The sequence below is a fragment of the Cyclopterus lumpus genome, chromosome 9 (assembly GCF_009769545.1).
Source record: "Cyclopterus lumpus isolate fCycLum1 chromosome 9, fCycLum1.pri, whole genome shotgun sequence".
Classification (NCBI taxonomy): domain Eukaryota; kingdom Metazoa; phylum Chordata; class Actinopteri; order Perciformes; family Cyclopteridae; genus Cyclopterus; species Cyclopterus lumpus.
In genome coordinates this window covers 12,329,520-12,342,795 of record NC_046974.1, presented here as the reverse complement: position 1 = coordinate 12,342,795, position 13,276 = coordinate 12,329,520, and the positions used below count along the sequence as shown (strand labels likewise).

The window sequence follows — 13,276 nt, the reverse complement described above, 5'->3', positions numbered from 1 at the left end:
AAACATGTTTCACTTGGTAAACTAACCAACTCTTGTCAGTATTTCCGTTGTTGGTAGCTAATGCTTACACACCAGGCATGCAGGGCAAAAGGGGAGTTACGGTAGGAAGGACCAAATAACCACGAGGTAGCCTCCCACTCCCAGTTGCATGGCACAACTACATCCATCCCCCATAAGGGGACTGTGAGCCTGGACCTGGGCAGGATTGTAAAGCACTGCACCAAGAAGCCCTCCACTGCAGGAAGAAAACATCACTCAGCATTTCTTAATTATTTAAAACTCCGACCCACTATTGCCTTTCTCTGTAAGTCCCCTCTTTCCGGTATTAGTGCACGCTTTCTGTACTTGGGCCTGTATCAGGCGATATGTACAGAACAGTGGATTTGGGTAGGGAAAAAATTGACAGAAATTATTCCACTCTATTTTGGGAAACAATAAGGAAGCTTGTTGATCTTTTAGGTCTGTGTCATTGACAAATTGTTCATGTTTTCAGTCAGACAGTGGCGTTGACAGGGACCATCTGTGGAACCACCTGTGAGTGCTTTTCACCACTTGAATGCGTGAGTGTTGCACCGTTTCGAAAAATACACACTCTTGGCAGGCATGTCTGCAGGTCCCGCATCGCTATAGAACAAACAGGAAAGACCCTCCAGTGACAAGCATGCTGTTATCCTGCTAACACTGTTGGCCATGTCGGACCTCAACAGGGTGGGGGCTGTGTTTTTCATTCTTAAACAACTCACTGAATTAGCAGGCTATAATATGAGTCTCACGAGTAATCATCCTCAAATTTAGAAGGAACAAATGTTCCTTTAATCCATGCCTTATTTTAGAACTACAGAAGTAAACAGTTATATCGAACATGGATCAATCCAGCAAGAGTTTGCAGTAAGGCTCAAATGTGGTTGGCTGATGAGGATTCATCCCAGTAAGGCTGAGGACTTTGAGATCTGATATATTGGCCAGTCATGCTCCTTCAATTACCTCCCATCTTATCTCGGGGGATAAAGCACGACCAGACTGGGTCATTATAGTCACACTCACTATGCGTCAATTTCCTACAAACCAGAAGTGGCCTGCATCTGGTGGTCTGTTGAGATATGGTTTTTAACAGATCTCCTATCAATCCCTCAGTGTGACGGCTATTATTCTGCCTCTTTGTTGCTCTGCTTTGAAGATCTGGCACGGTTCAGCAGCTGGATATCTGACCCTCCCTCTTGTCCTACCAGCAAACGACAGGTACAAGGCCCCTGGGTGTTTTTAGAAAATCTCTGTTGGAAAACGAAAGCTTGTTCTAGTCTGAAAACACTGCACCACTAACAATAAGCTTCGGTCCAACTTCTGAGACAAAAACCCTGATAGGAAGCTTGTCTATGTAACTAAAAAAGCAACGTTTGTTTATTTAGACTTCACCCTGCAGCTTCTTGGACAATAGCATTATAGCTACTCTTTATAGATTCGACCACAACGCAAATGTATTTTTGTTTTTTAACTCCTTGCTCTCTTGACGGAACTTTGCTTAAAGGCTACATTAATTACAACTGTCTTTTCCAATATATGCCACAGTGTTTAGGCAGATCTAATCACCTGTTTCAGAGAGGATGGTGAATCATTTGTCATCGATCAGTGGATGAGAATTGACTCACCACATATACTGCTCGGGTTAGAATTTGAAGATGAAGCCACTCCCTTCTGAAGCTCGGCCACAAACGGTAGTATAATCTCTCTGATGGAAATTATTTTTTAAATTGCTCGAATGTAAGGCACAGAAACCAACATGTATTTTTAGTATAACATTTGATTTGGGTCCTAAGCTCCAAATATGGATTGTGAAGAGCACAGAGGAACATAGAGTCATACACCTTTACCAACTGTGGCCATGGTAACGGAAAGATCAGAAGATGAGAATCAGAATGATTAAAAGCTGCGTGCGTGCATGTGTGTGCACCAGTCTATATGTTTGTAGTAGACGATACAGTACCTGTGCCAAATTTCAAAGCTCATGCAGCGGAACGGGTCATTGTTGCAATAATAGTGTCCGTAGAGCATCTCAATTTGCAATCTTGCTTGGATGGTTGAAAATACAGAATGTTTAGAGAGGAAGACAAGCTGAAGACATGGGATTATGGGTACAGTCGCTTTGTATCCTTCAGTTTTAAATTATGCAGTTAGCGTGCAAAGCACTTACTCCATTCCTCCATCTTTTTTCACCTTTTCTCTTGACTAATTCCAGTCTTATATGGACAGAAAACAGTGGGCTGGCAGAGAGACTGAGTAATACACAGAGAGAGAGAGGTACCAGCAGAAGGGTGTCGTCCAATCACTACTGTGGTTGCTCATGTGAGAGAAGGCAGCTGCAGATATCTACCGTTCATTCAGTCTTTTCTCCCCTCCCCCATCTAATCCCCATGCTTCAGGTCTGTAGGAGGAGTTGGAGATGGTGGAACCAACTGAGAGGTGGATTCCCAGCTTCTTTTTTCTGTCCTCCTTCCATATTAACACCAAAATCAACACTCACTGCTCTGACCCACTACGTGTAATAAGCAGGATGAGATAACACCACAACAAGTATGTGACTGAATCACCTGTGCTATGGCACCGCTGGAGTTGAGATCTGCCCTGCCCACATCAGCATTTAGAGGCATAACTGATGTTTTCCTCTTAGTCTGCAGGCACATCAAGCCCCAGTGTACACTCCTAAAAATCCTGCAGCAACGCCCAGGGACCGCAACCACACAATGTCCCACATTATTTACTACGTCTGTTTTCTTATGTCAGATCTATAACAAGGAAGCACGCGTGTTTTAGGATTGCAGCCAGCAAAATGTCTTGTTTTAATTAATGTTAAGAGGGATTTAGCTAAACCTATCGAGCTACACCAAGAGTTATATTCATTGGCCATTCATGAATAAACTACTAGTACATTAGAGCATGCCGTAGTAAATCAAAGCAACAATTATAAATAAGGAGGTAATCAGCTCTATTAACACGTCTGTATGAATGACAGGAGCATTCTGCTGCAGAGCAATGCATCCAGTTAGACATGTTTTCACTAAAACAAAGGACTCAATCAAATGTTAATTTACATAATGTGTACCTCATATAGGTTAACAAGCAGCAGCTCAATTCGTTCTGAGTTGCAATGCATGCAAATGTTTCTTTTTTCATTCAAATGACTCAAAGTAACCGGCTCATAAAGGCATTCCATCAAATTAATAAATACAGGCAATAAAATGTGTTCCCTCATAAGAAATAATGTCATGCCCCTCTCTATTGTGAATGAAATGCTGCATTCATTCAACTTGTAAATGAGAATGTTCTAATGCACTGAGCACTAACCAAACGCAATAACATCACAGAGATTTTAGGTCAACGATGCAATGTTTCAAAAACCTTCGAAGAAGATCATACAGCCTACCTGAAAATCCAGCCCTGCTTTTCTCTCTCCTCCCTCTCGGGGAGCTGTCAGGGAATGATGCGGACTAAATGTCTGTGCAGCGCCTGGATACGACCACAGAGTCAGTCATTGCGCATGGTGCCTGTCACCAAAACCCGTGTTTTTATTTTTTGCCTGGAGTAGTAGTCTGTTGCTCGAGGCACAGCGGATCACCACAATGCGTGGGAACCCGTATTCTATCCTGCGTGGTGGATGGAAAGTCCTTGGTACCCTGGGAAGGAAACCCCTGGATCTGAAGTGATAACACTAATGCTCAAGTGGGCAGTCATCACCTGATCCGATTGTCTCTTTATAAAGCGCATAGTGTCTAAATATGTCCCATCATCCATGCTGCCCGATTAAGTCATTTTCTATGAGATTATTTATATGCCCTGTGGTGATTTGTAACTGCGCTTTATGGTATTTTAACATGCACACAATTATATGGTTGTTCCAAGTTTAACTGGGATTTAAATGGAACGGTATTGATTTCAAATGAGCTGTTGTCCTATTTTTTTCCTTAATTTTCCTTTTTATTTTGTGTTTATTAATAATAAACAAAAACAAAAAGAATAACGACATTTTAGTGATATTTAAACGAGGACACTAACATGTCGTTATTCTTCCTACACCACGATGAAAGGTGCTGGCACTTTCCTTCCAGCAGCAACTATTACATTTCCAAATGTAACCGCTGATATTCTAACACCAGCGTCTCAATTACGAGAGTGTATCGCCTTGATTGTTACTGTGCAGAGATAACGCCATCTATTGGATTGAGTGAGTACTGCACCAGAGAAAGGATGAAATGGACCTCTTTTGCTGAATAACATAACATATATGTCTGTGTAACATGGGTGCACTCGGCACCCAAAGTGCCAAAACACACTCACTGTCAAATACTTTAGATTTACATAATTATAGTAAGTGTTGTTTTCATTTACGATGCATATGTGCCACACCTACACATAGGAAAAGACTGGAGGCAAAGCAAGAGGCTACTCCTCTCGTACTTCCGTATTCGCCTCTCACTTAGAATACTCAAATTGTGAACGTTTTACTCTGATACATGTGGTCTACGCCATAGACTGCATATACAAATAAATATATGATTAATCTACCGGTATCTGTGTGTATGTGAGATACAAATATTTCTCAAAACTGCCTTTTCTCACGTTGTTTAACGAGCACCTAATACGCACGCGTAACATACATTAGCTGCCACTTGCCTAAAGTGGATCGCGAACCTGCCGTTATTTGTTCGACCGTTTAGATTTTACGTAGCTAAACTGGAACGTTGCATTTGAGGGGAACTATCTTGATATCGTGTCATCTTTTGTCACGTGATTGAATTTTGCCGCTGTAGTCACCTGATCGGTTATGTTGTTGCTGATAGAGAAACATGGCTGCCCACCTATCGTACGGTAGAGTCAATTTAAACATTTTGAGAGAAGTAGCACGAAAAGACCTTCGAGAGTTTTTGGACAAATGTGCGGGAAGCAAGGTAATGCAAACACAACACGTGAAACATGTTCGACGCAGTGACAGTTATGCACCCATGGATCAGTTCAGCTCGCCTCTTGTAGCGTTAGCTGTCAATGGTCGACACTCCTTGCAAAATACATTCAGGTTATTTTAAAAAGTAGTTATGTTTTGAGTGTGAATATCATTTAAACACTACATCTGATAATAGTTACAGGTGTATCTCCATGTCAGTTTATGTTTTCCTTTATGCTACAATTAGCTGAACAATTAGCTTACAGCTAAATCATAGGTGACACTGACAGCAAACCTTTCCGCATACAGGGGATTTTTCAGGATGTGCTACTGAAATACGTGGCTTTATGTTCCTTTGCTTGCAGGCCATCGTTTGGGATGAATACCTTACGGGACCTTTTGGATTGATAGCACAGTACTCTCTACTGAAGGTGAGAGCTTTCTGTGCACAGGTTTTGTATTGTGAAAGGAAGCCAGATCAAAGACACAGTAATTAATGTACCATCTTTAACACTGCTTGTTTTTTTTTTGTTAATCGGAGATCAAATGCATGCTGTATGTTTATTACTGTGTTTTTCAGGAACATGAAGTGGAGAAGATGTTCACCCTCAAGAGTGGCAGGGTCCCCCCTGCTGACGTCAAAAATATCATTTTCTTTGTTCGTCCAAGACTGGAGCTCATGGACATCATTGCTGAGAATGTATTCAGGTCTGTTTTTGTGTCTCGTTTTCAAGCCCCACAGTTTTTAACAATGCTTTAAGGGAAATCATTTGTTTATGGTATTTAACACCTTTCTCCTGGATTGTGCAACTTCAGTGAGGACAAGTTGCAGTCGTCACGAGACTTCCACATTTTGTTTGTGCCTCGGCGGAGCGTGCTGTGTGAACAGCGGCTGAAGGAGCAGGGTGTGTTGGCCTCCTTCATCAACATTGACGAGTATATCCTGGACCTGATCCCCTATGATGGCGATCTGCTCTCCATGGAGTATGAAAGTGCTTTCAGGGTGAGTTTAACTTGTACATTTTAGATCAACCATTGTGCTGCTCTATTAGGTATCTATGTGTTGTTATTCAGTAGAGATTAGATTTCAAATCAGCAGCAGTTCAATATCATGACATAATAAGAAGTACTGTTCAAATATGTAAGATCTCTTGAACTACATTTTTTAAATGTCACCCTTCTTCCAGATTTTTGAGCTGCGGTTTATTTTTTAACTGCGATAACCTTTAGTTTTTCTCCCTCATTTCTCTTACAGGAGTGCTACTTAGAAAATGACCAAACAAGCCTTTACCACACAGCCAAAGGCCTCATAAACCTACAGGCACTGTATGGCACCATTCCACAGATATATGGGAAAGGAGAGTGTGCTCGAGTGAGTATTGTTCCAAGTGGAATCATTATTTTAAACTGTTAATTGCACAGTCTCAGCTGCAACCAGGAGTTTGTTTGAGAAAGTAATTATCTGCTTGTTCTTAGCATGTTGCCAACATGATGCTGCGAATGAAGAGGGAGTTTGCCGGCAGTCAGAATCAGATCCTTCCAGTGTTCGATACTCTGCTCCTCCTGGACCGTAATGTTGACCTGCTCACTCCTCTGGCCACACAGCTCACCTACGAGGGTCTCATTGACGAGATCTATGGAATAACTAACGGTCAGAACAAACCTTTTGTTGACACCTCACTTTGTGTGAATGTCTGATATGAATGCACTGTCATAGTTATCTTAAGTCTGCTTATATTTGTGTGTTTATTGAATATCCTCTGCTTCTATTTTTTATCGACAATCCTTGTTTTTACTCCCTCTGACTCAAAGGTTATGTGAAGTTGCCTCCTGAGAAGTTTGCGCAGAAAAAGCAAGGTGAGGCGAGTAAAGATTTACCCACAGAGCCCAAGAAGTTACAGCTCAACTCGGCAGAGGAACTGTATGCAGAAATACGGGACAAAAATTTCAACGCTGTCGGAGCGGCGCTCAGCAAGAAGGCCAAAATAATTTCAGCGGCCTTTGAGGTTGGTCTTGCCTCATCGTTGCATATTTTCCTGCTCTAAAATTATTATAGTGTAATATTCATTACTATAATGTAAAAAGATAAAAGTTGTTGCAATGCCACATGCTTTCAGGGAGCTCCATTGGATTACCTCCAGACATCTCAGCTGATCTGGTTGTAATCTCTCTGGCCTTTTACCACAAAGGTCATAACAGAAATCCATGATGTTAGGGAAATGATGACAATCGCCTCAAGATAAGATAAAGTACTAGATCGATTAAGCCTTAACGAGACCAAGCAAAGTGCCATTCTTCCGATATTTTGATTGTAATGCACGCTATATTAGTACAGATAATCAAAGTTATGCACCATCGGAGGTGTTTCACCCTGGAAAGCAATGAGTATGAGCAGGCTCCTCTTTGCTGATGGAGGGTAAGACGCTTAGAAAGTAAGTAAGTAAGTAAGTAAGTAAGAAAACTGTAGTATCCAACTTATTATCGCCTCAGCAGGTAAAGGGATATTTTTCCTGTCTTTTTCAGGGGCGCCACAATGCGAAAACAGTGGGAGAAATAAAGCAGTTTGTGTCTCAGTTGCCCCACATGCAGGCAGCTCGAAGCTCGCTGGCCAACCACACTTCTATAGCTGAGCTGATCAAGGATATCACCAGTATGCAATAACCCCTTTCTTTTCCCCTTAAACTGCTTTATATTATATTCTGTTCGCATTTTAGACTCATTCTCACACCATATTTTAATTATGACCTAATAAAGCCTAAAACCTTCACACAATCTTTATTTGAAAAAAACATTTATTTATTTATTTGAAAAAAGTAACAATTACCATTTTTACTCAGGGCACTGTCTTTAGAGTAATGATTTTAATTCTCCATGGTTTTAAGAATCCCGTATTTCTTTGTTCTTACACCATTGTGTGTTTGAGGTGTCATCTAGGTTAGGTATAATGTCATAAAATCTAACTATAGTCTCATGTTTCAGCATCTGAGGCATTCTTTGATAATCTAACAGTGGAGCAGGAGTTTATGACTGGAGTCGAAACAGACAAGGTATTCTTCATCTATCTGTATATTGTTTTTCCAAAGGTAATCTGGCACATCAGCATGTGCAGAGATATACCATGGTTTCATTTGGTTTCACTACAGTTTATTGAAATCCTCAAAATAATAGGAAATATATCTGTTATTCAAGTTTTGTATCTTCTATAAAAGAGAAGTGATTTATATACTTTATCTTTGGGTGCACAAAGGTTCTGAGAAATGCTGTGTTACTATCCAGGTGAACCCATATATCGAAGACTGCATTGCCCAAAAGGATCCACTGATCAAGATACTGCGTCTGGTGTGTATGCAGTCTGTCTGCAACAACGGCCTCAAGCAGAAGGTGTTCGACTACTATAAGAGGGAGATTCTCCAGGTGAAGTCAAAGACACAAAGATTTATTTTTGGTGCTGGTGTTTTTTCTTTTTTGCAAATAATGTACATTTATTTTGCATCAACAAAGAAAAATATGTCACAAATGCAGTATATTGTGGCTTTATTCTTCAAAAATGACTTAAATGAAACTGGTAGTTGACGATTTCTTTAATAATACCTTGATCTTGTCTGTTCTGAAGACCTATGGTTATGAACACATACTGACACTGAACAACCTAGAGAAGGCAAGTCTGTTGAAGCCACAGACAAGCTCAAGGAATAACTACCCCACCATAAGAAAAACCCTCAAACTGTGGCTGGAGGACGCCAATGAACAGGTACACAATTTTAAAAAACGAGGATTAAACCCATGCACTTTTAAGAAGTACCTTGACCTCACTGCCTTTTGTTGTTGATTTCCTCAGAATCCCAACGACATCTCCTATGTGTACAGTGGCTACGCTCCACTAAGTGTTCGACTGACTCAGGTCTTGGCCAGGCCCGGCTGGCGTAGCATCGAAGAGGTGCTGAAAATGCTTCCGGGCCCACACTTTGAGGAGAGACAGCAGCTCCCCGCCGGCCTTCACAAGAAACGTAAGGACAAATGCAAACTGGGTCTGCTGTTTGTCCTGCTGCTCGGCAAACAGAATACAAGTTAATGACCTCCAACCTGCTCCGTGTAGATAAGACACAGTCTTTTGTTTTTTGTCAAAGTCAAACGCTGACCAGCAGCAGATTGATGGCACAAAGCTGACAATAGCACAGACACGCTGTTTGTGTCTGTGTTGAAGAGAAGGCGAGATGAAAAGCATGCTGTGCTTCATTTGTCAGTGACCACCAGGGCTTTCCTTCAGTTTCCTCCCATCTTTTCATATTGGCAGTGGAAGGTGTTACATTGATGTGAATAATGAATTTAATTATACACTCAGTTTGAAATGTGCTAATTAGAACAGCGAGTTTGGGCTTTAGACAGTTGACTTGTTTCTACATGCTTGCCTCACATTGGATATTAAAAGGTGATAATAAAGGACTGTAATCTAGGGGGAGAGTGAAGACTAAATTAGTGTTTTTACAATTTGGTGCTGTAATGTTCAGTTTAATTCTTGTTAAAGTAAGACATTTGCTGACAGTAATACTTAAATTAACGTTTACCTTTTTGTTTTGAGTGACATGCGTCTCCTTTTACTGTCGTACAGGTCAGCAGGGGGAGAACCGGACAACGCTGGTGTTCTTCCTCGGCGGAGTGACGTATGCAGAAATAGCCGCTCTTCGTTTCCTCTCTCAAATGGAAGACAGTGGGATGGAGTATATTATAGCCACCACAAAACTCTTAAATGGTACAACTTGGATCAAATCTCTCATGGACCGGCCTGAATCCCAGATCTCCTGAGTCACCTGCATGTACACCTGGCCACATCAAACAACCCCTCCAGCCATCAGAAAAACTCAGCAGCTGTTTTTTTGTATCCATATCCGTGTACTGCAGGTGTTGCATTGATGTCTGAGGAACAACAGGCTCTGTAAAGGTGCCCTGTGGAGTTTTCTTTACTCTGTGCTACTCACCAAAATGTGTTGTGTATCCTTGAGCACTGAAAAACCTGTTCAGTGCATTTGAAAGTTGATTTATTGAATATTTTGAATAGTGCATTGTTATATCCATGTTTTCTTGCTTGTCTTTGCTGGTGCTTTACTACGCTTTAACCACAAATCAGTGGAATAGTGTAAACCTGGCACCTGCAGCCTCGTGCATGTGCATGATACAAACACAATGTTGACCCACTTGTGAAAACATTGCTCCATAGTGCTTCTAGTTGTCAGAAGCACCACATGGTACCAAGATTATGTTTTTCCTGTCCTTGATTGGCACACAGACAATATAATATAGAGCTGGTTTAATGCAACTGTTTATCACATCCCTTTGTTCTCTGGCTATGTTTCCATGACTGAGGTCATTGCTCTACCTAGGAGGAACTGTAAATATGTATGTATGGTTTAAAACATTTTTGATGCTTGAGATGCTGTCATGGATAAGATAATTAAAGGTGCACTTCTTCAATGTTTGAAGGCTTTTGTAGGTAGCTTTCTGTGGCTTTTGCTGGGCTAATAATAGGTAAATAAAGTCTTTACTAACTGAAATTTGTCTTAAATGACCTGATCTTTTAGGAAACCATTTTCCTTATTTTTTACTAGATAATTTTCAGAAAGCTAATTGTGATAAGGGAGAGCAGATGAGGGGCAGGGATGGGGAGTGTATTCGTCAGCAGCGGTCCAGCTCTCTGAAGGAGCAATTAGCGCAGTAACAGGCCCCTGATCAGCCGATAATGGCCCTGCACTGTCTAGAGAGCTCAGCCCACGGCAGCCGATGATTTGACAGTGCAGGACACTGATTGAATTAGGAGGCCATTTGCTCCATGTTCCGGGAGAGGGAAACTGTCCTACAGGAGGGTGTTTGATCTCTGTTTCAGTCAATACCTTTTCCGTGCCTTACACTATGAACATAGGGAGACCTGCTGACAGCACTCCGATGTTTTGGTGAACGATTCTTGAGTAAATCTATGTTAATTTCCTCCATGTTGATTGGCTAGAGGACTTGGGAACTGCTTTGATTCAATGGATTTAAAATTAATTCTGTGTTTTTTTTGCTTGATGGAAAAAATCTGACACTAAAACCCCTTTGTGTGAGGAGCAGGTGCACTGAAGACTTAAACTCCCATTAGATCAATCCCAAGGGATTCTGATCTGTGATCAGTTATTGCCTTTGGCTCCTCCTCTGCCACAAGGGCTTGAAACGCTCAGGGCTGAACACACAAACTTGGACTTCAGGGCTGGAAGCACAGGAACCCACTTTATAATCAGTTCCTGTCTCAACAACACCAAGGTATGATTGGTTTAAGTTTGTATTACTTTATTTATTATTTCATATGAGATGTCTTTCGCTTGTTTTTCATTCATTCATGTGTGATTTAGTTTAGTTTTATATCTGTTAAACCTTTACCAGGACAAGACAACACATTTTTGAAGAAAACCGACTGCCTTGTATTAACATTATTGTAATGCTTTTGTATTAGCATGATTGTATTGAATATGATGAATATGATATGCTCATTTATTTGCAGGCTGCAACTTCTGTAGTCCGAGGAACATATGCTATTCAATGTTAGTCAGCATGTTATAGCTTCCACAAGTCTCCCTAAAAATAGCTTGAGAGTTTAAAACATCGTAGACGTGGATGTTCAATATTCTGTATTGTGTGTGACTATCCACAAACAAAGCAGATCAATACTGCATCCACTTAGTACAATTTACAGATAAATTATTAATAGTGGTCTTGTGACTATGCTGCCTCCTCAGCTTCTACAAGGCGAGGAACAAATCAACAACTCTCATATAAATAAACTTGAACACATTTAATAATACATAAAGCACTAAAATGAAAATATTTACAACTTAAGGAAGCATGGAAACAAAGAACATGTTTTAATGTTTTTAGTCCTATTTCATTTAATAAGTATTCATACTGTTAGTCTTGTCATGTGCTACATATTTTTTTAATTAACTTTCAAATGGGCCACCCTGTTGGACATTACAGTTTTTTATTTATTCTAAATTTGACAAACGTGTGTGTTTGCAGAATGGGTCGAGGTGGGGACATGGGACACCTGGTTCAACCTGGTCGCAGGCAGAAGACACAGCAGGAGCCTTTGGATGTGGACCCCTTAATAATCCGCTTCCTCCGGACGTTCAGGGAGGTCCTCAAATTTGTTCTATTCAGCTACACCGTGCTGTTTGGTGCTTTGCTCCTCGCCAGGTGGACCACTTACTTTATGGTGGGAAAGTGAAAAGGAACTGACTGTTGAAGAATAATCTGGTTTTCTGACTGAAGTTTACCAGGCAGACCTTGGGATTTGTATGCAGTTCCTATAAATGAATGTATCCACATACAACAGCTATACAGTTTGAGGGATCAGCTGGAGTGATCATGTTTTTGATTTGATTTGATTCACCCTCTGCAGTAGTGCTCACGGCTTTAGTGTATTTTTGTTGTTGTTAATAGTTCAAACAGACTTTTGCCGGCATATCTATCAACCATGTAATTTAGAAACTGTGATATCTGCTGAGTTGCAAAAATGACCACAGTGAAGCTATATAAAACATGTTTGTATGGTTGTGTACCATACAAAACCAGTATTGTGTATTCTTGATTGATAAAAGCTTGAATTGTGTGTTTTTTTCCCCTGGGAAGCACATATGAAACTTGAAACAAAACATCTTTATGTAAATAAGGAATATGAGCACGACAGTGACTAATATCTCCTAAATGAATTAGTGAATCAAAGTTGTCCCTTCTGATGGGATCTTGTGTGTTTGGGAAAGCTGAATCACCAGAAAAGCCCCAGGTTCCCAGAGGGCCTTAAAGTTTACTGCATGTGAATTCATTAATTTAATAATGTTGCAATTGTGTTATCGATTTTGTCAGCACTAGCACAATATAAACAGAAATGTATTGGGTCTTAAGAAAATACCTGCATTTTTTTCTGGTAGAGTTAAAATGTACTTAAGGCCTTAATCATTTCAATCCATATTGTCCACAAGGTGCATATTCCTAAATGCATTTGTGAATAGTCAAATTGTCCAAAACTGGGGTGCTCCCACGACTTTGGAGATAAAATGCCATCCAACAATGTACCCAGTTTTTTGCATCTCTCTCTCTCTCTCCCTTGTTTCCTGTTATCGATCTGCTGGCACTATCTTATAGTAATTATATGCCCAAAACAGTTATTACAAATGATTTGCCACATACCATAATAATGCACACAAAAGGATGGACAAAGAGTGGGATTGGGAGAGGGATGTGTCAATAGACCTTCTTCATGGACACAGAAGACATTTTGACATATCACAGGGGGAAAAGCAAAGGTGTAAATGATCA

General features: G+C 40.6%; 1 protein-coding gene across 1 annotated transcript; it reads left to right on the top strand.

The window, feature by feature from the left end:
• The first annotated feature begins 4,674 nt into the window (after positions 1-4,674).
• vps33a (VPS33A core subunit of CORVET and HOPS complexes) lies at positions 4,675-9,775 on the top strand. Its single transcript, XM_034542239.1, has 13 exons — positions 4,675-4,940; positions 5,299-5,364; positions 5,514-5,641; positions 5,750-5,936; positions 6,189-6,305; positions 6,410-6,584; positions 6,746-6,939; positions 7,457-7,583; positions 7,913-7,980; positions 8,210-8,347; positions 8,547-8,684; positions 8,772-8,940; positions 9,543-9,775. Exons 1-13 carry the CDS (start codon positions 4,839-4,841, stop codon positions 9,734-9,736), a joined length of 1,803 nt encoding a protein of 600 aa, XP_034398130.1. The 5' UTR covers positions 4,675-4,838; the 3' UTR covers positions 9,737-9,775.
• Positions 9,776-13,276: the final 3,501 nt, after the last annotated feature.